This window comes from Ischnura elegans, chromosome 12 (genome assembly GCF_921293095.1).
Source record: "Ischnura elegans chromosome 12, ioIscEleg1.1, whole genome shotgun sequence".
Taxonomy (NCBI): domain Eukaryota; kingdom Metazoa; phylum Arthropoda; class Insecta; order Odonata; family Coenagrionidae; genus Ischnura; species Ischnura elegans.
The window spans coordinates 54,506,938-54,531,169 of NC_060257.1; the positions used below are offsets into that span (position 1 = coordinate 54,506,938).

The following is a 24,232-nucleotide window of genomic DNA, read 5'->3' on the forward strand; positions in this document are numbered from 1 at the left end:
GTGCGAAAGATCTCATTTCGTAATGTTTCACGAAAACTTTCAGATATTGTTCCGGTCTATGGTTTCGAGACCTTGATAAACACTATACAGTAGTTGAAACCCTGGGTCGGAATAATAAAAGTTTTTGAGGAACATTATTAGTGATTTATTTCGCACTATAAAATGATTTTATTCCTTCCAATGCATCATATTTCATGAAATATGAGTTCTTTACGTGCATTATGGATGCTTTTACATTGTAAAACTTTCAAAACATTTATATTTTTCCCCTTGAGTACTAAAATTATGAAAATATGATGACGACTTTTATCGTCATTGTGAGGTTGGGCATCAGAGGTTCATGACGAGCTAGACTCGTCATTTCAGCACAAGGGGTCAGGACCTGAATCATACGGTCATTTTTTTCTATCCCACTGGAGGGACAACTCCAATGATGGCGATAAAAATGACTTTTTCGCGATCATTTACCGCGATGGCTCGAGGGATGAGATTTCCATCCCTTTTTTTAAGCCATCACGTCCCTTTCCGACGCTAATATCATAGCTTGCACCGTCCTACAGCTAATTAGAAAGCACGGCCCCTTACAGCGATTGTAACGCCACATCTGGCTTTTAATTGAATTACAGCAGTAAATACCGAAAGTCACACAAAAAGGGACGGTGGAAATGACGCTCGTAAAGCGAATTACATCATACGTTGAATCGGTATTAACAACGGACGAGGAATCAGTGTAAAGAGCACCAGCTCAGGTAAAGGTGTAAATATAATAAAATATACTTCGAAAATAAATATGGCGTAGAATTACTTAATTTGTGGCATTGGGCAAGGTAAAAAATGGCGAAACATTTTAACAGAGCCCGCAAAATCAGCTCAGGTCGTACGTCGAATCCATCGCAATTGGATAATATCGTAAAGCGAAAGTCTAACGTATGCATTAAGGAGTAGCTGGGTTACGTTCTAGCCACATGACACTATGCTTTGGGTACTGCGACTGAATGAATTACCGAAGGTACCTCACTATTTAAACCGCACATCAACATTTTTACAACGATTACACATTGCATTGCCTATTGTCTTTAGGGCCTGTGCAAAAATTATGATTTTTCACATGCAATTTCAAGTAAGAAGTAGCTTATAAAGACATTTTTGACCTTAACACGATGATATTAAGAGAATATTCTGAAACTTTCATTAAACTGACGGAAATAATTTTAATGAAAAGGAGTACAATTATTTTCCGAAACCTGTCGAATTTTCATTACTAACCGACTAGCTTAAAAATTCTTTATAAACAATCATTTGCCATATTCTAATTGTATTTTTTGAGTAGTGATCCCATGGCAAATTTAATGGGCTTCCAAGAAATTCAACCAAAAAATCCTAGAAGTTCGAAGAACACCAGGGAGTAAATTGGCTGCCTTGGAAAACGCGCTCTATCAATGCTCGAAATGTAGCTGGTTATTTGCTTTCACGTATCATGAAGACGACCGACCTCCACGAGCTAAACAACCGAGTTCATTTAAGCCTAAGAGGTTCATCCGGTGGGAAGATAGGTGCCACTGTACGTGCAATGATTATGGAGCTTCCCTTGAAGAAAACCCCCTGTAGCGCACAAAGAAGTGCATTCGTAGAGGCGTTCATAGCCTCGCACCCAGGTGGCCTCACACAGCAGCTGCCAGACGTCACACGAGCTTTTACCAGCACTCATACTAGCCGTCGCGTTTTCGCGCGCTTGAAAATTTCCACTTTTCATTTAATCGCGAAAAATAGATATTGTTATTTAAAAATCTAGATTCGTGAAATACGTACTCCAGGAGTAATACTCTTTCGATTTAGGCAATAAAAAAATAGGAAATCACCCTATTAGGCATCGCGACCGTCATTCACGTCTTTATCGAATGAAAACATTATCGTTCGTGAATTTATTTCGCTATTCATGCAATATATCAGCAGGCGAAGTCTCACCGAACCTATAAGGTGTTACAAACTCAGAAATGAAAGGCTATTTCTTTTCGGCTGTCAGTCAAGTATAATTAGTTAGTATAACATTTTTTTTTCAAAGAAATATAAAAGACCTCGTTTCTCGGATTTACCTCTGTAAAGTAGCTGTGACATCCCATTGAAAATGTACAGATTCGTGAGAAACTTCGTACATGCGGTAAGATCGTGATATCCCATCGCAAACGAATTACAATTGGCCTACTATATTTAATATATATTCAATGTTTAAATGAATTCTTATAGAGAATTATAATTTACCATACAATTCCATTAAAATTGAATGTATATTATTCTGAGTGATACAAAATACGTATCAAAAAATTCAACGCTTACTCAGGAATCACAATATGGATTAATGAAAAGTAAAAAAATATGTGATTCCACATCATATTTACTAATGCGCTCAATACATTAGTAACTTTAAATGAAGAATTACAAAGTTTTTTTACTTTTCACTTTGTTACGTCGATTCCATGAAGCGCCCCCTAGAAAGCGAGTTCATTAAGTATAAAGACACTTCATTAAGTACTAGAATGCGTCGTTCTAGTACTTAATGAAGTGTCTTTATACTGTTCATTATGTTAAGACAATTAAATGAAGTCACGCCCGAGACAACAAACAATATGGCGTATTCTGACATATATGTATCCAATGAGCAGACCATTTGTTAGGAAACTATTGCAATAATCCAACAGACTAATGCGAATAAAATAACTTTGTTTTATTCCACACTCTGTTTATAATATCACGACCCGGGTTTCAGCATCTAATGCTATCATTAGATACTGAAACCCGGGTCGTGCTATTTAAAATAAAGTGTGGAATAAAACAAAGTTATTTTATTTTATTCTATAATGAAACAATTCTACAAAGTAACGCCTGAGACCGTGTCTTAAGGCCGTTTTACACGGTACACGGAATTGCGCAATCTGACGTACGTGCGAAGGCGCAATCAAAATTGCGTCGTGTAAAGCGGTGAATTGCTATAACACATGCGAGAATGTGTGGATGCGAGACGGCAAAATAGCCCCTGTCCTAATTTCGTCCATGCATTCGCGCAATTCCGCGCCATTTTAGAAATTAATGCAGCTCTAACCTGCGCAATTCCGTGCCCCGTGTAAAAAGGCCTATAGACGAATGAGTTAAAAGCATGACTCGATTTTTGTCACGACTGGTATCGATCCCAGTTTTTTACGTACACTTACACAATAGGCATTACAACATGTCAACACCGTCATAGAAAACATAATGTGGCTTATTCTGACATAAATGTATTCAACGAGCAAACCATTTGTAAGGAAATTATTAACATTATCCAATAGAAAAATGTGAATTCAAAGCACGACTCGAAAATTGTCGCGGTTGGTATAGACCCCAGTATTTTATGGACGCTTTCATTAATGTGGTCTCTCGGAGGCTGACGATTACCCCTCCAACCACCTCCAGATGCCTTCGATCACGTTCGTAAGGCTCGCCTCTTGGTCTCGCATGGTCTTTTAAGAGGTTGGAGGGAGGGAGGGAAGAATGGCTTGGATGATGGCGCGGTAGCGGTACTCATGTGATTGGATGCAAGGACTGCGCCAAGAGGCGAAGCCAGGAATAGATGGACCGCCCAGCATCCTCCTTCACGCCCCCTTCGACCGAAAAAGACACCATCGAAGTGAAACCCCCCCGAGTTCCCCTAGGTAACCCCCTACCCCACCCCTCCAGTCAAAAGACGTCGCGTGTCGCTTCCACGAAAGATACAAAATTGAAAAACATCCCCGGAAACTTCCACCCACGTTCCCAAAGGAGCACATCCTCACGTTGTCCCTTCCTCTTTGAAAAATAAATTTGGCATTTTAGAAGATGCCCAAGCATGCAGGAATGCCTGTTGGTGAGTGAAAAATAACTGGGGGTCCGAAAAACGGGATCAATATTTATATAAAATCAACAAAAAATAACCATAGAAAACTTTGAAATTATGATAATAATTAGGTTTTAACAAGTTCAAATCCGTTTCATGCTGCACGAAAAATACGGATTGAACCAGCTTGAAAAAATACTGGGGGTCCTAAAAAAGTTCTGAGGATCAGAATATGTAAACCAACAAAATCACCATGCTTCGAAAGATAAAAAAATAAAAACTTCGACATAATAATAACGATGTTTTCACAAGATTCAAACTATTTTTATGGTGTACGTAAAATTTGGACTGAACCAGCTTGAAAAATAACTGGGGGTCCAAAAAAGGTGCTGAGGATCATAATATGTAAACCAACAAAATCCCCATGTTTCGTAAGATAAAAATAAATACTTCGAAATTATAACAACGAGGTTTTGACAAGTTCGAGGTTGCAAAAGAATTTACCACCCTAGAATTACGAATATACCTTCAATAGAGTCCAATCAGAGCGGTAAAGACTTCACTGTGATAGAGAAACTATCAACAATAATAGATTGGACTGGGAGAACCTCATCAGCGCATTAGTCCATGCAGAGAGTAAAACTTAATCAAAGAAGCGTCTTCGAGAAGTCAACAAAATAATTGCGCGAAAATTCCACAGAGAAAAAGTCTTGACCAGTGATGACTCCGCAAAGATTTCACCGTGGCTAGTCCCGGAATTCTTAAATCAACAAAATAATCCTAAAATAGCAAGAAGAATAATGGACTGACGATTGAAAATATTACCACCAGTTCCCTCAAGAATATCCATGGGTCACTACAACTCTCCACAACAAGAACAAATGATGGAAGCAATAAAAAAACGTACTGTCCTTCTCTCTCTCTCTGATACGTGACAGACACGATCATGCCGCCATAGTCATTAATTCGCTTAAACAGAGCGTAGTAATGACGTGGGAGTACAGAAGTTATTTGCCACCCAACAAAGAAATATACTCGTCCTCCCTCGGTTGTTTACTTTATTGTTGAAATGATGAACATAGATACTAAGTTTTCTCTCAACATAAATTTGAGAACCGAACCATGATGGTTCCAAGATTGGAAATTCCTATCGTAACGAACTATAATACCCGGCAAACTTGATATCCAATCGTTACTCCAAATGTGATTCATCTTTTAGTTCGATAAATTACTTCCACAAGTAGTTTCGCTTTAAATCTTCGAACTTTTGAAAAAAAAGAGAATTTTTTATGGATTTTTTTCGGTTAAAGGGACCATTTTTCAGGCAGAGAAAAAATGTTCATAGAGAAAATTGGAATCCTAGCCTCATTTAAACAGTTCCATGACCCATTGTCAGATATTTAAAGAGTGAACACAATGAACGCTACAATTACCACCGAAAGGGTATCACCAAAATGAGCGTTCATAATAAGGGTGGGCCGAAAATTTAGTTTTTTTGTAGATCAAATTTTACCTGAGCGAGAATGTTCTCTACTTACATCAGGTTCTCAAATCACCTGTGGAGAAAAAAGTCACTACATCTAAGCCCATTTCGGCAGTAACCAATGATGACTATAGCTTTCAGTATTACATTTGTGGTGCTACAGTGTATGGTGTACAAAGTTACAGAAGAATCTAAAGAATATTACAGTTTTTAAGAAACGTGAGAAGGATTAACGTATTTCAAGGGATGCAACCCGCACGCCACCCTAATGTGCGACATCACCCTTCGTGCGACATCACTTCACATTGTGCCCTTTGGAAGCCGAATTTGCGGTAAATTAACTACTTTTTCAAATTTGACTTACTTATGTATGTCTTAATGACACTTTAGAAGTAAATAATTCCCAAACAGAAGCCTAAACAAGGGTACACTTAGAATAAAAATGTCGATTTTGACGTAGGAGCGCTTATCTGATGATTCATTCCGAGTAAAAAAAATAATTTGGTCATGAAAATAGTGTATAAATAAAACGTGAACAACTATCGTACATTTTATTACGTCTGTGAAGGATTTTTTTTCCAAAATTTGAAGCGAGAAAGAGGGAAATAATTGCTGGTTCGCCCGAGAAACTTCACAATTTGCATTTTGGAAGCCGATTTTGCGGTAAATTAACTCCGTTTTCAAGTATCATCCCTTCATTAATGTCGTAATGAGCATTTAGAAGGAAACATTCGCATAACGAAGCCTAAATAATCACTAATTTTGACATCATTGGATATGGAAATATGTGCTCGAAATTCAATGTTCTCAAAAAGTTTTCAAGGATTGAAATTCTTATCGCAGGGTCCCAAAAGTGATTACCGATATTTTAGCATATAGGTATGTAAATATCATATGCTTGGTTAATGAATGGGACAGGAAGTATTCCAACTGTGGAGACGGTCACAATAATGACGATCGTGTCCCTAGAGAAGATCAGCTCATGACTGATTCGTCCTCGTAAATGACGCCGAGCACGACCCTTAAATCTATTTGTTACTGATACGGATAATGTCTTTAATGATCACAGTTTGCCCCGAGTACGACCATTTTAATATATTTGGACAACACATTTAAAAACACCCATGCCCAGGCGGGACTCGAACCCGCGACCACCGGTATGGCAGGCGAGGACTTAACCCAGCCGCCACCGAATGCGGCCAAAACTATAAAACCCACTACCGATCACTCAATGACTGACTCAATCACTCACACAAATGTTTGGGGTGAACAAGATACAGTACATAAGTAATAAAGACTGATTGCTATACTGGAGACGAGATACGGCAAAAAGTCGTAGAATACCCCTCTAAAATCGTCTGAAACCCTAGGAATAATTGTCGAAACACTAAATTTTCTATTTATTACAGTGTTGACTACTGCCTCTAATCTACTTGTAGGGGACATTTGGGGGACAAAAAAATCTATTTTTCAAAAAAATGTTATTTTTTGAATCTAGACCACTTGATAAGTCGAGAAACCTATTTTCAGGCCGATCGGAGCACTTTAAATTTTGGCCTGATCCTGCGATTTCACTATTTCGTGAATTATTGTCTCGGTAACGGAGGGATATACGGTGTCACGTTATACAGAGAGACAGAGCCCCCACATCGGGCGACAGCGAGTCAAAGGATACGGTTGCACATTACCTCATCTCGATGACTAATAATTCTCTATCTCGCAAACATAAGATTGCGAGACACGACAATACGTGAGGGCGTGCTATGTGGGCTGGTAAGTTCCGAATGCGTCATTTCGAAGACTCCTTCGGCACAGATATCCACTATCATCGTTGTCATAATCGGTCTTCCTCCTCTTTTAACTTTCAAACGTGACCTTATATGATCCCACCGCAAGTTGAGATAATGACGAAGCCTTAGCGCCTCCATAAAGACATAAATTTTCTGGCCAGACGAATTTAAGAATCGACATTTTTACGCAGACCCTTAAGCAAGACACATGTCGAGTGTTTAAAGATTTAATTAATAACCAAAATAACTTTAACGCACTTATTTCATATTATGATTTGGATTTAATTTTGTTATTTTATCAACGTATTAATAATTCTTTTTTGAGGAACTGTTGCCTTGGTCATAGAATAAACAATAAAGCTTGATTGCTGTACTAGAGATGAGAGAGAAAGAAACTAAAAATTGATTGAATTGAGGAAAAAGCAGGATTCTCTTTCGCACCACAAGCACTATTTGTCTAAGCTAAGAAAAAATATTATAAATTTTTGAATATTTATGCCCTCTAGGAAAAATTATATATTAGGTTCGTCATTACATAGCAATCACGATAAAATAAAATGCATGCTCTCCAGGGGACGCGTATTTCAACATTAGCGAAAGAATGCTGCACTCGAAGTCAGGAAGCAGAGTACCCTGCTAGCAGGCTGCGTTTTGCTTAAATAAGGATTATTAATGCCCTATCAAACGAAGGAAACTTTCCGACTATAGGCAATTTTAATATGTGATTATCAAGAAATGTTTCCCTGAGCTCTGTGTCTCATGCATGCATTGGTAATCACAGACGATGTAAAACTCCTGACTACTCGTACAGCATCTACGTCTCTGTGATGTCACGTGGAGTGGCATCGCATGGGCGCCAATCTGGCCTTTTTCAAATGAGGTTAAAATTGACCATTAACATTCGTCTAAACTGGGATTTCTAAAACCAAATAGGTTGTATATTATGAATACACTAATGGTGGGTAACGAATCACAATCAATGCCTTTCGTTTTTTATGAAGGCAACCATAGGCGGATCCAGGGGGGGGCACGGGGGCACGTGCCCCCCCAGACCCTAAAAAATATGCAAGATTTTTAATACGGTCCCATTATCATTGCGTTCGTTTTGTATTACGAGGTATCCTTGTGCCCCACCCAGAACAAAATCCTGGATACGGCCTTGCTTGTGCCCCTCCCAGAAAAAAATCCTGGATCCGCCCCTGAAGGCAACTATCCTATGCTGTCATTTGGGAAGCAGAATAACTAGCCAAGACATGAGACGCAACCCACTAGGCTACTACGCTCACCGAAGAACGTTCAAGCTACTCCTAGCGTTGAATGGGGCCTCAGGGGAAAATATAAACAGTGTCATGTCATTGATCCGGATTAATATTAGGGTCAACTATTTAGCAATGGAAAAATCTCCGTCGAAATCGATTTTTCGAGCAATCGATTTTTAATCGAAATGATAAGTTCCCATTTTCAACTAAAACTGAAATTTTAACGAAAAGATCTATTAATCGAAAAAAATATACGGTTCTTAATTATTTTTTTAAGTATGTGCAAAATAAAGTTTGCCAGTCATTCGAAAAATACAAGAAAAACACATCTGAGCAGCAGAAAATTTCTACTTAGAATACATACTTGACTTATTATAAGTAAAATTTACAAATACAAGCACAATAAGCTTCCGGGATCACCGCTTCGAACCATTCGGATTCACATAAGTTTTTAAGACAGACCTACTGAATGAGATGATTCCTTGATAATTGAGGGCATGCCTTTTCAATTTTACCAGCCTTAAGCCGATGTCCCACGGTCAAATTTGCATCAAAATTTTTGGACAGCGCTTAGCGATGCCTTTTTGTCAAAGGCCCTGTGATTGGTTGGTTTCATCCAATTGGATGAAAATTTGGAACCTGTCCTATCCATTTGTAAAAATCGGTGTTTTGTACAAACGATAGGACCAAAAGCCAGTTGGATGAAATTTTGACCGTGGGACAGGGTGCGCGTTAGTTGCATCAAATTTTGATGCAAATATTTTGACGCAAATTTGACCGTGGGACATCGGCTTTATTCGCAAGTGACGGATGACGTCTAGTGATGAGATGATGAGGCTAGTAGTGACGCTGCTGCGATCAAACGAAATGGTCAAGATCGACGTTGAAAAATCATCGCTCGATATAGATTTTCTCTATCCTACACTACTAAAACCCGATTTACCATTTTAATCGGAATCGATTTTTTCACTTCATCAGCTGCCGGATTGGTTGTTTATCGTGGAGTTTATAGATGTTAGAGTACATATTACATGACCGAATAAATAACATTCAAACAAACGTTATCAGCATGTATCGGGAAGCACGCGATCTGAGACATATTCTTTCCAATCTCGGTTGCATCCGCAGAAGCCAAAAAACGTCCCCGTTTCTATATACTTCGAGAAGAGTACCCGACTCAATGGGAAATGGATACAGGCAAGTAGGATTCCCAAAAAAGACTTAATGACTAGGTCCAAAAACGAACAGAGAACGTTCCCTTCAAACCCTCAGGGGAGATGAAACGTAAAGAAGCGTCTAGACAGCAAGATGAGGTGTGTCTCCAGGATGTTCATAAGTTCGAACACACAGATGGATTTAGAGCTGTGGTTTTGAATAAAAAGGAAGAAAATGATAAGATTTATTGCTGGCAAAGCCCATGTAGATTCATGCACAAAGTTCCGATTGTTGTCTATGCAGTTGAAGCGCTGACAGAAATGAAGTACTAATTTAGTAATTTTCCAATGAAATTTTCATCAATAATTACAATGTCGGATTAGGGCTTTTGTGCCCATGATAATCGCTTTCTTACTTTGAAACCCGTCGACTTACAATGATTAATTTTTGAAAAACGTAAAATTAGTCAATCCTTCTTAACCCTAAGATGAAAACAGTATTCCAGACTGTTGAGACCAGTGGCAGATCCAGAGAGGGGATAAGGGAGGATATAAACCCTCCCTTTGGTGTCCAATTTACACTAGATAAAATGGTAATTTCGTTCGGACCCCGCTACTGCTGGGAGGTTAACCCCAGGCCCCCCACTTATCCCAACCTGTCCCTATACTGTATTCGCCACTGGTTGAGACAGTAGGTAGTAGTGAGGATTTACAGTGAAAATTAACTCGCCAAAGTTATAACCTACTTTCGTGAAAAGTAATACAGTTGAGCATCCCGAATCCGACACCATCCGAACTTGTGCAACGCCAGTTTTGTTTGTTTTCAGATTTTGGGTGCTGTGGTGATAACCAGTATAATTAAGAGGTCAACAATGTGAGAGAACTAGATAACCTAAGAGGAAACTTGATAGGCAAAAAAAAAATGAGATGAAATTTAAATAAAATATATTTATTTAAAAATAATTTATGACTGATAAGAAAGTAATTGTTCCCAAATAAATCAACAGATAATGTGCAAAAATCAGATTTAAGTATCACAAAATGGCCGAGTCAAAAGAACATATAATAAGAACTCATAACATGTACATAGGAATAAATCATAGAACATCAAGCATAAACTTAGGACCCTACAATCCAAGGGGTACAAGTGCCATTTATATAATTTTGGAGAGCAGATAATGGTTCGTGGGGTACACAATATTGTTGTGGCCCTTCAACACGTGCTGGTCATTCACAATTGACACCCGTGGTGACAGCCCTTTCGTGATAATACTCCCTGAAGTGGATGGTGAATGATATTAAATAAAACGACTTACTTGGCCCACCAGCAGTACTTGACTGGTAGCCTATAGGTCATGGCTTTGAACCCTACCTGAGTGACTTCGCAACACCTCAACAGATGAGTTTTACTGTCCAACTTCTCAAATGTAAGACATGACCGCATAGCCCGAAAGCCACGAGTAAAACAAAGGCAGCATCATTATTATCATTATCACATTTCTCTATGTACGGCTATCTCGTAATCAAGTCCCTTTTGCAGTGCTATTTGATTATCTCCCAACCAGAGCCTTTGAAGTTGAGCCAGAAACCATTGAATGTATTTGATTATCTCTAACAAGAAAGGAAGATCTTGAGCATGTTTGAGACATTTGAGATACTTTGAAAAAAAAACTCTTGAAGCAATGTTTAACCCCATCCACTTCGATTTATTTTCCGAATATCGTGCACCTATTCTCTATTTATTTTTTCTGTGGTTCTTTTTCAGACGGCAGGTAATGATACGATAATTTTGTAATTTGTAATCAACGTAGAACCGTGAAATAAGATGTGATTATTAAACATGGAAAACACAGTTGTCGCTACTCAAATGAAATCATTTTAATCCTTCTAGTGCATCATGTTTCATGAAATATAAATTATTCATGTATACTATGAGTGTTTTAACATTGTTAAGCTTTCAGAATAATCATATTGTTCCTAAAAATAGTGCTAAACTTATGAAAATCCGATGACGAGATACACTCGACATTGCGCGGTTTGGCATCGCAAGTTCATGATGAGCTAGACTCTTCACTACAGCGCAAAGGGTTAAGGAAATGCTGCCACTGTTTTCATTTCAATGTAAGAGGATATTTTACTCAGAAAGGGTAAAACAAAATAAAAGAGCATCACTGAGCAACCTAAAAGCAATAGACAGATAAATGATACATTCCAGCCGGTGAGAGTTGTCCGATGGCATTTTAAAAGGAGGGGCGGAGAACCCTGTACCGACATGGTTTGGAACCAATCGCTGTCCCCCAAATGCACCTCACACCCTTGCGTAGTCATGCAATGCTGTCACGTGCATATGAAGCACTGAAACAAGCCTGAACCACCAAAACAAGCCCTTTCTGCGAATCGCCAAAACAAAGGATTCTTCCTGTGGATCCTTCACACTCATCGTCCCTTCTGGCTGCTTTCTTCACAGAAACCTTTTGTTTACATATGAGGTAGGCGTTTCCCTTTCTTACCTGGCAACCTTGCCCCCCACCCTTTCTAGCTGTCAACGGACAACTCTCGGAGGTCGGACAGTAGAAGCAGAGAACAGGGGGGCCAACAAGGACACTACAGGATAATACTTAACGAAGATTTCAATGGTAATGCTGGAGCAGGGACAATGATTAGAAAGATATAGAAAAGTTAAAAACTTCCTGGAGTATGATGAAAGAATAGCTGTGATGAAGATGCAGACAAGTCATGCTGATATCATGAAGACACCATAGTTGTGCATTCCTATGAAGATGAGGCGGAAGACAGAAACAAAGATATCTCAGAAGTAACAAAACCGGTAAGAGATGAAGAGAGTCTAATTTATTTACAAGATTAAAACTCTGTCAAGATGATTTTATAACTGGAGAATATAGAATTCAACACTAGTGCTATGCTCCTCAGAAAGGAATTTGATGCAGCAGTAAGAGGAGCTTAAAAAAAGCATCACTGATATTAATCAAATGAAAGAGATATCATGGGATTTCAAGAACACCATCGTTATAACCCAAAAAGAGAAGAGAGGTTGTAGTTATGAATACTTAAGGACCATTAAGTCTAACAACAACAGCGTCAGATATATCAAAACAGAACATCTATAGTAGATAAAATAGAAAAATATAACGATGGCTAAGTTCTAACAACACGTATTTCAAATTTGACCGGTTTGAGACAGGTATCTTAAATAAAGTATAATCGCATTAAAAAATAAAATACAAGCAAAAATCAACTCTTTGTTTGCTAATGGATGCTTCTTTTTCAGTTTTATGAACTTTTGGTAAGTAATTTCAGTGTACAAGTAAAGTAAATTAATCGTATTTTTGCTCTCCTGAAAAGTTTCTATTTTTGGGATACGTGTTGTTAGAACTTAGCCATCGATATATTGGATTCTAATAATGGGAGAATGGACATGGGCAAACCAAAACTTCATTCATGGAATTGGGAGACTACAATACGGTAGTTTCCTTCATCAAAGAAAACGAAATGCATTGATTGCGATTCGTTACCCACCATCAGTGTATTCATAATATACAAATTATTTGGTTTTAGACACCCCAGTTTAGACGAATGGCAACGGTCAATTTTAACCGCATTTGAAAAAGGCCAGATTGGCGCCCATGCGATGCCACTCCACGTGACATCACAGGGACCTAGTTTCTATACGAGTAGATAGGAGTTTCACATTGCCTGAGATCACCAACGCATACATGAGGCACAGAGCTCAGGGAAACATGTCTTAATAATCACCTATTAAAACTGCCTAAGGTCGGAAAGTTTCCTTCGTTTGATAGGGTATTAATAATCCTTATTTAAGCCAAGCGCTACCAGCTAGCAGGGTACTCTGCTACCTGCTAGCAGCCTGCATCGTATCAGCGCTCAAAGCCTCGCCCCAAGGTCACCTCACACGCCGACAGCGGGAACCAGAATGACGTCACACAGGGTTTTCACAGTATTCATACTCAGCCGTCGCGTTTTCGCGCGCTTGAAAATTTTCACTTTTCATTTAATCGCTAAAAATAGATATCGTCATTTAAGAATCTAAAAGCGTGAAATAAGTACTCCAGGAGTAATAATCTTTCGATTTCGGCAATAAAAAAATAATAGGAAACACCCTATTAACAACTTTAGATTGGATTAGGGCGACCAGATGCTACGAGACAGCATCTGGTTAGCATCCTGTGGAAAAGGAGGACAAAGGGGGAAAAAGTAGGGCACTAGAAAAATAGTGACCATTTCATCATTAAGTACATATAATGAAAATTTAATAGCACTATGCTTCAATACATTTTTCAGTGGATCAAATTTTTTAAAACAATATTGGAATTTGTAACTGAAAACAATAATATTCAATATAAGAATATGTTTGCAATTGTAATTGACCATTACGAGTCCCTAACTGAGGCAATGTTTTAAATATTTTCTCTCATCAGCCCACTGAGATGAAATAAGAGAAAGAACCCTTTCTGCAATTGCATTGTGACCTGGTATGTTGAAGAAATATTCGGAAATTTTTAGAAGTTCTGAACGGCTATCAACAGATTCATTAATGATTACATAAACATAATGACCAGTAAGAAGGATGTTTTCCGATACTTGAAAAATCCACCCGCAAGCCAGATGAACATCTAAAAAGGATGAAAAGTCCAGATTAATTCGGACTCCTGATCACCCTAGCTTGGATTTCCATGACTGAAGTATTGGACCATTTTGAAATGCTGTACAATAACATCATAATGACGCACGCAATTTTTATTTCTGGACCAATGTTTATTGGACTTTTTTTTCTAGTTTTGTTGAGTACTACCGCCTCTCAAAGTATTGGACACTTTTATTCTGAACACCCTATATGAATCAAATACAAGAGACGAAATTTTTGTACCCTGTCTCCAAAAATCTATAATGTCAACAGAGATAATGCAATCATTGAAGAAAAAAGGAAGGATTCAGGAACGAATTTCTACTGGAAAAAAAATTAGTTGATCCTCCTTTGTGACCTCCAGACAACCTGTTCTTCCCAAGAATCTTCAATGATAGTTAATTTGTGACGAAATTACCTTTAGACAAAACTAAGCAATAGCACATTTCAGTAAAATCGTAAAAAAAATGCAAAACTTCTAACTGAGCATGATCAAAAAACTTTTATGAAGTAATGTTTGTCTGTATAAACAAAATTAATCATCAAAATATGCACCATCTAAATATGCCCAAAATTAACAAGTGACACAATTACTGCCAGATCATCCTCCTAAGTGTCAAACATCTTCCTAAGGAATGAAGTATATATAATTTGAAAACTTTAATTAATAAGGCTCTGATTAATGTTTCAAATAATGATTTCAAAAAATTCAATCATTTAGTTGTTGATTTATCAAGATAAAAAATTTCAAGCCTAAATTTTAATTTGAGAGACAAAGTTGACAATTTTCATGGCAATGCCCATCAATGTCCACAATAATCTAGCCACCAGCATCTTTAAAAGTAAGAACAGAATTCAAACACAATCGAAAACAATCTGGGACTCAAAGTAATGGATTTTTGGGAGAAACAATTTCTTGCATTGTGTTTACCCCGCTTATGTTTATTTTTTGACTCCCTCAACCAAGTGCTTCCCTGATGATAATGCCATTGAGGTAGAAAACAAAGGAGACCTTAAGATCTCAATGAATGCAATGGAAGAGGTGTTTCAGGAGTACAACATGAAAATTAAAAATATGAAAACCAAAATTCTTGCGCATGTGAAAGAGAAAGCAGTGTCCTAAGTTCAAATCAAAGAGACAGATTCGGCTATTGGTTGCTGCAATGCCAAACTGAGCTCTCACATATTTATGCAGACTTAAGAATACCCTGTGAGCAGGGTTGATTGATTTAAATCACTTTGATTTGAATCATGATTTAAATCACGATTTAAATCACTTGATTTTTATTTTAAAAAATCAGGTGATTTTAATCATAATGTGATTTATATGTTTGATTTTTAAAGAGTCAAGAAAAGGAAGCTGTAAGTGAATGAATGCGATGGTGGTGAACGTAACATGGTGAAACTCCTTCATGATGCACAAAGGTTAAGAAAAGACTTAGCTGTTTCACAAAATAAAATATATTTGCGACCAGTTTCGATACAGCGTATCATCATCTTACGCTGTATCGAAACCGGTCGCAAATATATTTTATTTTGTGAAACAGCGAAGCTGTAAGTGTATAATTTTGATTATTTCTTAATTAATACAATGAATCGACAGTTATCAGCACAATGGTGGCTCTTAAATAGAAATGATACTGTAGGAATGCATGTAACATGAAAATTTTAAAAAATGGCTTTGGTTAGAATGCTAGTGTATCCGTTGAAAAAAAATTGTTTTCTGATTTAACTTCTAAGCGTAGGCACCATACAAAGTTGCAATTACAGAATTTTTCTAAACTTCATATGCTTTAGAACTGTATAATATTGCACATTTGATGCTTCCAATGGCAATTTTATATTATGCTGGTGTAATTTTTAATTTGATACCATTGGCATTTCCATAGTTCTCTCCCCTGATTAACTAAATGTTGTATTAAGTTTAGAGTATGTTGCCTCTTATTGTTTCTGCAAACGATCATTCTCCAATATGCTGCCCAAATAGTTAGTTTTGCAAATAACTGAATTTTTGATGAATGGAGAATCATAAAAATCTCATTTAAATCAATAAAATCCGATTTAAATCAAAAAGATCAACAAAAATGATTTTTTTGAAAAAATCATGATTTTTATCAACCCTGCCTGTGAGCCACAAAAAGTGTATTTGACAGGGAAAAAACAGCGAAATCAAGAATGAAAAGTTGGTATGAGCCCTGTTGCAGCATAGATCTCCTCACTTTGCCTTCATCAGGTGATTATTCTTTTTCATTTATCTCATCCCTCCTCATCGTTGATCAGCAATCCAAAGATTAGTTTAGCACAGATTCCCACTCAATTATCTCATAAGCTAATCTTTTTATACCACTATGTGAAGTAGTATTGGTAGAGGATAACTTAGAAGTGGAATGCAATCATTCACCTACCTAAAAAGCACCATCATCAAAATTGAAAAATGACAGAAGACATCAAACATGGATTAGCCCAAGCTGAGATGCATTCACTTGAAACTGTACGAGGTTTTATAGAAGGAGATTGGGGACAATCACAATTTTTGTGCAGGGAGATATTTAGTCATGAGGACGAAATTCAACAAGGTGAAGCTTTGGTACTAAATAGGAAATTGAGTAAGAGAGTAGTACCCATAGAGAAAGTGAGAGGAATCGTGCACAAGAAATTGACTCAACTGCCAAAATTTCTGTGGTGGCACAGGTGTATATGACACCAAGAAATTGTTAGGAAGAAGTAGTAGATGAGGTTCACAAACAATCCAAGAATTTAACCTCCAATTTGGAAAAAATCTGGCAATGATATGGCACAGATGGAAAAGAATAACAAGCAATAATGTCAAACGCTAGGGTTAAAAATACAAGGATGTCATCAGAGCAAGATGAGGCTCAAACTAGAGGAGAGAAATATGCAAAGGATCTACATGATAGCAGAAATAGTGCAGAAAGATTTAAGTAGGTGTAGAAAAAGTATTGGCTGAGGATCGTCTCGCACCATTTCTTGATTTTGAAATAGAGACATTTGAGATGTGAATGCAAGGAAAGTAATATGCATCGACAACATCTCATCTGATCTCCTGAAGAATTTATGGAAGGTCGAGAGGGGAAAATTTTTCAAATACGTCCACATGGTACAATGAATGGAGAAAGATCTGATACCAAAAATGATTAAAGTTATACAGTGTAGAGATTGCACGTCTATTATAATAATATCACAGGCATGGCAAAAGTGGTTCTGAGGAAAATTAAAAGATGAAAGGAGGTTAGAGCTAGCATTACTAGGAAGATTAACAGTTTGGTTTGCGGAAGGGGAAATCAATCCATGCAATAGAAGTGATGAAGATTCTAGAAAATAACCAAGATATTTTCATGCATATTTCCTCACTTATTTGACCTGATAGCAGTCATGAGGACCATAGAAAATCTTCTGGGACACCATTCCTAGCATCATGGATGTAAAAAGAATGGGTTTTTCTTAAGATAAAAGAACCTATGTAAATATAATTGGCATTCATAAGAAAATAGCTGTACATAGGAGTAACAGATAACTATATACATGACTTGAATCTCTATGATCCAGACCACACGAGTGAGGATAGCTGCCACCCTTGTTTTTTAATGTGCATGCTAAGAAGATAACAAGATGGGAGAAAGGCCAGTTATATGACTGTGTTCAGATGTCATGATGAATATTTCAGTAATACTGGTTCACGAGTGACCAGGCATTGAATAGCTAGCTAATGCTTGTAGAGCTTGTTCTTTTTCTTTATGCATTGGATGCATGTTCTATAGGCTTTGCCTTGAACAATAAATTTGTTTTCTATTCTATGCTAAAGGTCCAAATGAGATAGATAAACAATGCAAGCAATACAGCAAAAAGATAAATCAAAATAAAATCAAAGTCAAATGGTTTTGCAAAACTTTGAGAGAAAATAGATAGTCACTAATGTAGGTTCAAAACCCAACCCGAAGAGAATGCAGAGATCATCAGATAGTCACTAACTTCAAAAAAAAAAAACACAATATAAGTATATAGGCCCCACATTAAATAAAAATGGATCCAGCATTTTGAAACAGTATAGTGATATCAAAAGATGCTTATTGTGAATAGAAAAATAGGTGATGGGTGGATAACTGCGAATGAGCACAAAGAATAAGCTGACAAAGAGCACAGTGCTTTACATGGCAGAAATGTGGATGCTGAGGAGGAAGTGTGAGAAGAGGCGTGAGGCATTACGGTTGTGGAAGAGGAAAGTCAAGAACCTACATTTCGATACCACCACTGTGCAAGTGCTCTACTATCGACTGCCGAATCAAATTTGCTCATTAACACACTCAATGCGGATGCCTTGAATTCAAGGCATCCCGCGCTAGCCTAGGACGCGGATGCCTTCAATACAAGGCATCGGTCCCATTAGGTTTCTCGGCCCGCCATCTGCCTCCGCGTCTTCTACTAGACCCTGCAATTGTGCCCAGCGTCTCAATGTGTTTTCTCCTGTGACTGGATACAAGACGTTTGCTTGCAGCAGATTTTTTGGTTTATTTTTATAATAATATAATTATTATAATTTTATAATAATATTTAACATTTTATTTATTAATAGTGCAAATTTTAATAATTTTGAACTATGTATGATTGTATACGATTAAGGAAGACATAATATCTGATATTATTGCGAAATATTTTTTCCGCGTGGCGGTGCGTTACGATAAATTTTCTCAGCATTGAGTGTGTTAAAGAGCCAGACAATACCAATCCACTCAGCTCGCAGTAGCCAGTACACAAATGCTCACCTCCGAAGCTTGGAGAATTGGATGTGAGCATTTATGCTCCACAGAGGTTCAATTTCAAATGAATACATGGTGGTAGAGTCAACCTAGGTACAGTGACAGCGCGTGCATATACGTATGTTAGCAACTGCACACCCAAAGATGAATGAATTAAAAAAAAGAAAACTATGTATTCCTTTAAAAAGAGAAAGATAAAAATCCTGTTCACACAGAGAAGGGATATGAAGCTCCAAATGCTACTGCTATCTCCTTGGCGAGTTCACCGTTCTACAAGTGAGCGATCCCGTGGCATCGTGCCAGCCGCAAATTCGGTCTATGCAATCGCTCGTGGGTGCTCGGGTGGGACGAGGAAAGTGGGGGAGCATGCCATGTTAAAATGGGTGCTGAGAGCAGACTCAAAACGGCACGAGTGCGCACGTGCACATTTGGTGAGTAACTCGCAGGTAGTGTAGTGGTGTAGCTGCCACCTACACTACCTGGGCTCAGGATCCTTGTGCATCAATGCATTCATTGCCATTTAGCAGCATTCATTCGAACTTCATGCCCTTTTCCATCATTGTATATCTTCTCTATTGAACACCCTGGATACATAACCACCAGCCGCCACTGCCAAGGTAGGAAGATCACACATTATGGGTGAGTGTGCCATCATCGTTTTTGACACTACCTCATATTGCAAAGACTTTCTATTCTAACCTTAGAGTAAGTAGTGACATGAACAATAGGCGCATAAGTAGTGACGACGGTCTCCAGGACCAATATGGACCAAGGGTTATTTTTATCATTGAAAAACCTTGTTCCTCCCTTGAACTCAGCAACAACAAACTGAACTATAATTCTATGAACTATGAGTTGAAACTTATTTACAGCTCATATTCACCTCAAAACAAAAGGATAACTGATTTTTTCAGTTATTTTAGTTGAGCACCATGTTACATTGGAGAGGTAAAACACATTGCAGAGAACATGAGTAAAACATTTAGGCTTGACTTTGTGGAAATTGGACACTTCTCTGGAAATGTTGTCTAAATTCACACTCTCTCATTTAACACTGCCTGGATTTCAGCAAATTATGTCATCATGCTACCCAGGTGTGGCACAACTGGAACCAGACATTGCTCAAGCAATGTAATCCTAGCACAGGTGTCTCCAAACTATGGCCTGTGGATCACATCAGGCCCAACACATAATTTCACCCAGCCTACCTGTGCGATTTATTATTATTGTATTACAATTGGATTGGATTCAAGGGCGTACCCAGGATCAAAACTAGGGGGGAGGGGGCAAGCCATGGTTGTTCAAGTTTTAGGTAAGATTTAAGCATGGAAAAGGGGAATGAAATCAACATTTTAAGAAAACTGTAACAGCTCTTTACTAGTTGGTGCGAAGGCTTCTGCGGTGTGCTGGTAATGTATCCAAGGGCTTAAACTTTGCCATTGCTCCAAGCATTATTCCCAAGGAAAAGATCGTGACTGGAGTAGAGGCTGCCATTTGCGGCCTCCCCAAGAATTTTGCTGATGAGATTCGAGAGGACGTCTCGCGGATCCTGAGGAAAACACAGCCACCTAGACCAAACACCACAGCAGCGGAGAGGAAGGCATTACAGGAGCTAAAGAATAACGAGGACCTCCTCATTATCCCCGCGGACAAGGGCAACGCTACTGTGATCATGAAAAGATCAGACTATAATGACAGGATCACTACTTTGCTGAGTAGTGCCACCTATGGAGAGTTAAAATCTAATCCGACAGCCAAATTAGAACGATCTACTAGGAGTATCATCAAAACTTCCTCCATACCTGCAGAAGTACAAAGGAAACTCCTATCATCAGCATCCAAGCCACCTAGACTCTATGAACTCCCTAAAGTCCATAAAGAAGGCATTCCACTCAGACCAATTGTCAGCAATATCGGCGCACCCACCTACCTCTTGGCTCAATACCTGGCTGAAGCACTTCAACCCTTCACCGGAAAGTCGTCGCCCTTTGTGAAGAATTCAACGCACTTCATTGAACGTCTTCAAGAAACTACTGCGAAGAATGGAGATCTGCTAGTAAGCTTCGACATCGTGTCTCTTTTTACCAGCGCACCCATAAACGACTCCATCAAGATCGTGGAAAAGCTCATCGACAACGGATTACCCAAGGATTTTCCCAGGCTTGTGGAGCATTGTCTCCGAAATTCATTCTTTTTGTGGAATGGCCGATACTACAAACAGAGTAATGGCGCTGCTATAGGATCCCCACTGTCCCCTTTGATCGCCAATCTGTTTATGGAGGAATTTGAGAATTCGGCGCTGACTTCTTACAAAAAGAAACCTACCCTCTGGATCCGATACGTGGGCAATACATTTGTCATCTGGCCACATGGAGAGCAAGAATTGGAGAATTTTCTACGATACCTCAACAACCAACATGATTCAATCAAGTTCACCATGGAAGTGGAAAAGGACGACTGCCTACCCTTTCTAGACGTACTGGTGACGAAGAAACCTAATGGAAAACTCGGCCATGGAGTCTACCGTAAGATGACACATATGGACCGATACCTGCACGCCTCCTCACACCACCACCCTACTCAGAAGGCAGCTCTCATCTCAACATTAGTGCACAGAGCATACTCCATCTCTGACCAAGTCTCACTTCCCTCCTAAAAACGACATTTGGTGACGGCCCTGGCCAGCAATGGATATCACAGTGACATGGTCCTTAAAAGGACCACAAAGATGGAAACACAACTCAAAAAGAAGACACCAAGTCCTAAAACGGAGAAACCCAAGGCAGCAGGTTATGCGATAATCCCCTATGTGGCAGGCACCAGTGAAAAAGTCGCGAGACTCCTCAGAAAATTCGACATTACAACACGATTCAACTGTGTTAAGAAGACTGGAGAACTTCTTCGAACTCCTAAGGACCGTATCTCAGCTCACACCTACAAAGGAGTTTATGAAATTGAATGCTGTTGCGGTATGTCATACATCGGACAGACTGGGAGAGCTGTGAAGTGCAGCATACAAGAACATAGAAGAGCGGTGAAAAATAAACAATTCCATCTGTCGGCTGTGGCTGAACACACTCTGAGTGAACCTGAATACGACATCAACTGGGAAGAAACAAAAGTTATCACCAGAGAATCCCGATATTTTCCGAGGATCATCCGAGAGGCGATTGAAATATCTAAACATCCTCATAATTTCAATCGAGAGGATAGCTACCAACTCCACAGTACATGGAAAAGACTCTTCGCCCCATACCCCTACGCTATTGGCTGCAAGGCGACCAATCAGGGTGAACCTACACCACTGGGCTGCCTATATAACGGCAGCCAAAACACAGCATAATTACTTCAACCTGAAGATGCCTGCTGGAATGCAGGAGAAACTGTTGTCACCAACGCAACCATATACAGGTATATAACGAGTATACAGGTTCCTAGCTCACAGAGAAGAAAGCTATCACAAAGAAATGTTTGGAATGTGTTACGATTAAATTCCAAATGACAAAAGCAATCAACATGTCATACAGTTCAACAAATTAGCCAGCATGTACAACATTTTTTAAACATCGCTCACATAAAATTAGTGATTATAAAAAGTTACACAGAGGAGTCTCCATTCTTTCCAGGAACAGAAATTTAGCTGAATTTGTATTAGGGATATAACAAGTAACACGCATCACAATATAGGAATATCTCTCCCGGCTATCAACTTTGCAAGAAGTATAATTTCTATGCAGTAGACAAATGTATGACAAAGAGGGAGAAAAAATTTAATTTGGATACACTACAACCACATAACTTTTAGGAAAAAAATTGACAAATTGATCTCCTGAATTCCAAAGAAGCACTTGTACACGTTCGATAATTAAAAAAAAAACACTTTCTCTGTAAATTTTCAAGTCTACCTAGGCCCACACTTTGATTTTTCCGTATGAGTAGTTATCTTACCATATCGAATGCCATTTATAGAAAAATTTAAGCAACAAAAAATGCGATGAAACTGTTCATCCCAAACCCAGTCACATGGACTTGGGAAGTTATGGAATTCATGGCTTCAAGTCCTTCCAATAAACAGAGAATACAACTGAAACTAATGAGTAACTCCTTTAGATTTAGAAGCTGAAAAGTAATTATCAGCTACCGCCAAATAACAACAATTTAATTTTTACGATTCCTAAGAGCAGTTATCCGATCTACGGATTAACACTAATAGGATCGAATGGTCTACTGTCCACATTATTGATACTTAAAGCGAAAATCACAGATTTCGTGGCATAAAAAGAAAAAGCAACTTTGAGGCTACTTTAGCGAAAGTTATCTAAAAAAGTTACTGTCCATACGACCAGATTCATCCCCGATCAAAAGCCTCAATCTTCATCCCATATGCCAATACGCGGCCTTCAATTACACACATTGGAGAACGACTGCAATCATACCTAATTCAATCGACATATAATCTAATATATCGCAACAAACTGCAACATTATTTCTTGCAGCAACGATTCCCTAGTGAGGAAAACGGTAGAAAGCATGAGAAATAGCGCCAACAACACTAACCCTAAAGATGTCATGTTCATTACAAGTGTGAAATTATAATCATACTTAGCTATTTACCAATGGCTTCAAAGAAATGCCTACATGAAATCACGGATATTCAATGGTGGTATTATAGTTCAAAGTGCTAAAAAAATATACTTGCAATCTCGAAAACAAAATCAAAACAAATAACACAGGCCGTTAGAAAAGAATTCTATGTAAATATCACTTACGTTTCATCCATATCCGCCGTTTCATCGAAACAAGGAGCCGCTTTCAGCAGTTGACTCTTCAATTTCTCATTCGATGAAGACATTTCAGTGATTACAGAACCAAAAACAAGTATAATTGAAAACAACTATCAAACATATCCTCCCCCGCGACAACCGTCCACATTTGAAATCTTTGAATACAGCAGCGCGGCAGCGCACCAACCGCTCCAACGGAAGTGAAAAAAAATAAAACTAGAACAAATGAGCGACGGAAAGCGATAAAAGATTCCTGTTCAAAAGTTTTTCAAATTGAATTTACACATTGGTATTATCTAATTTTTAATTCTTCGTGTTACAGGTAGTGTCGTGAACATTTTTTCTTACTTGAACTCAAATTTAAAAAATTAAAGGTGGGAAGTTACTGGTGGATTCGATGAAAGAACAGTTTTCGTTGAAAAGTAAGCAGTGTTTACATGGTTTACATATTAAACATTATTTCATTCGTGAAATTTT

General features: G+C 38.3%; 1 protein-coding gene across 1 annotated transcript in view; it reads right to left on the bottom strand.

The window, feature by feature from the left end:
- Positions 1 to 23,920, bottom strand: part of LOC124169637 (centrosomin-like) — a 105,867-nt gene extending 81,947 nt beyond the window's left edge. Inside the window, exon 1 of the mRNA XM_046548291.1 lies at positions 23,741 to 23,920. Within this exon, the coding sequence (XP_046404247.1) occupies positions 23,741 to 23,823 (83 nt within the window). The 5' untranslated portion in view covers positions 23,824 to 23,920. The remainder of the gene's footprint in view (positions 1 to 23,740) is intronic.
- Positions 23,921 to 24,232: the final 312 nt, after the last annotated feature.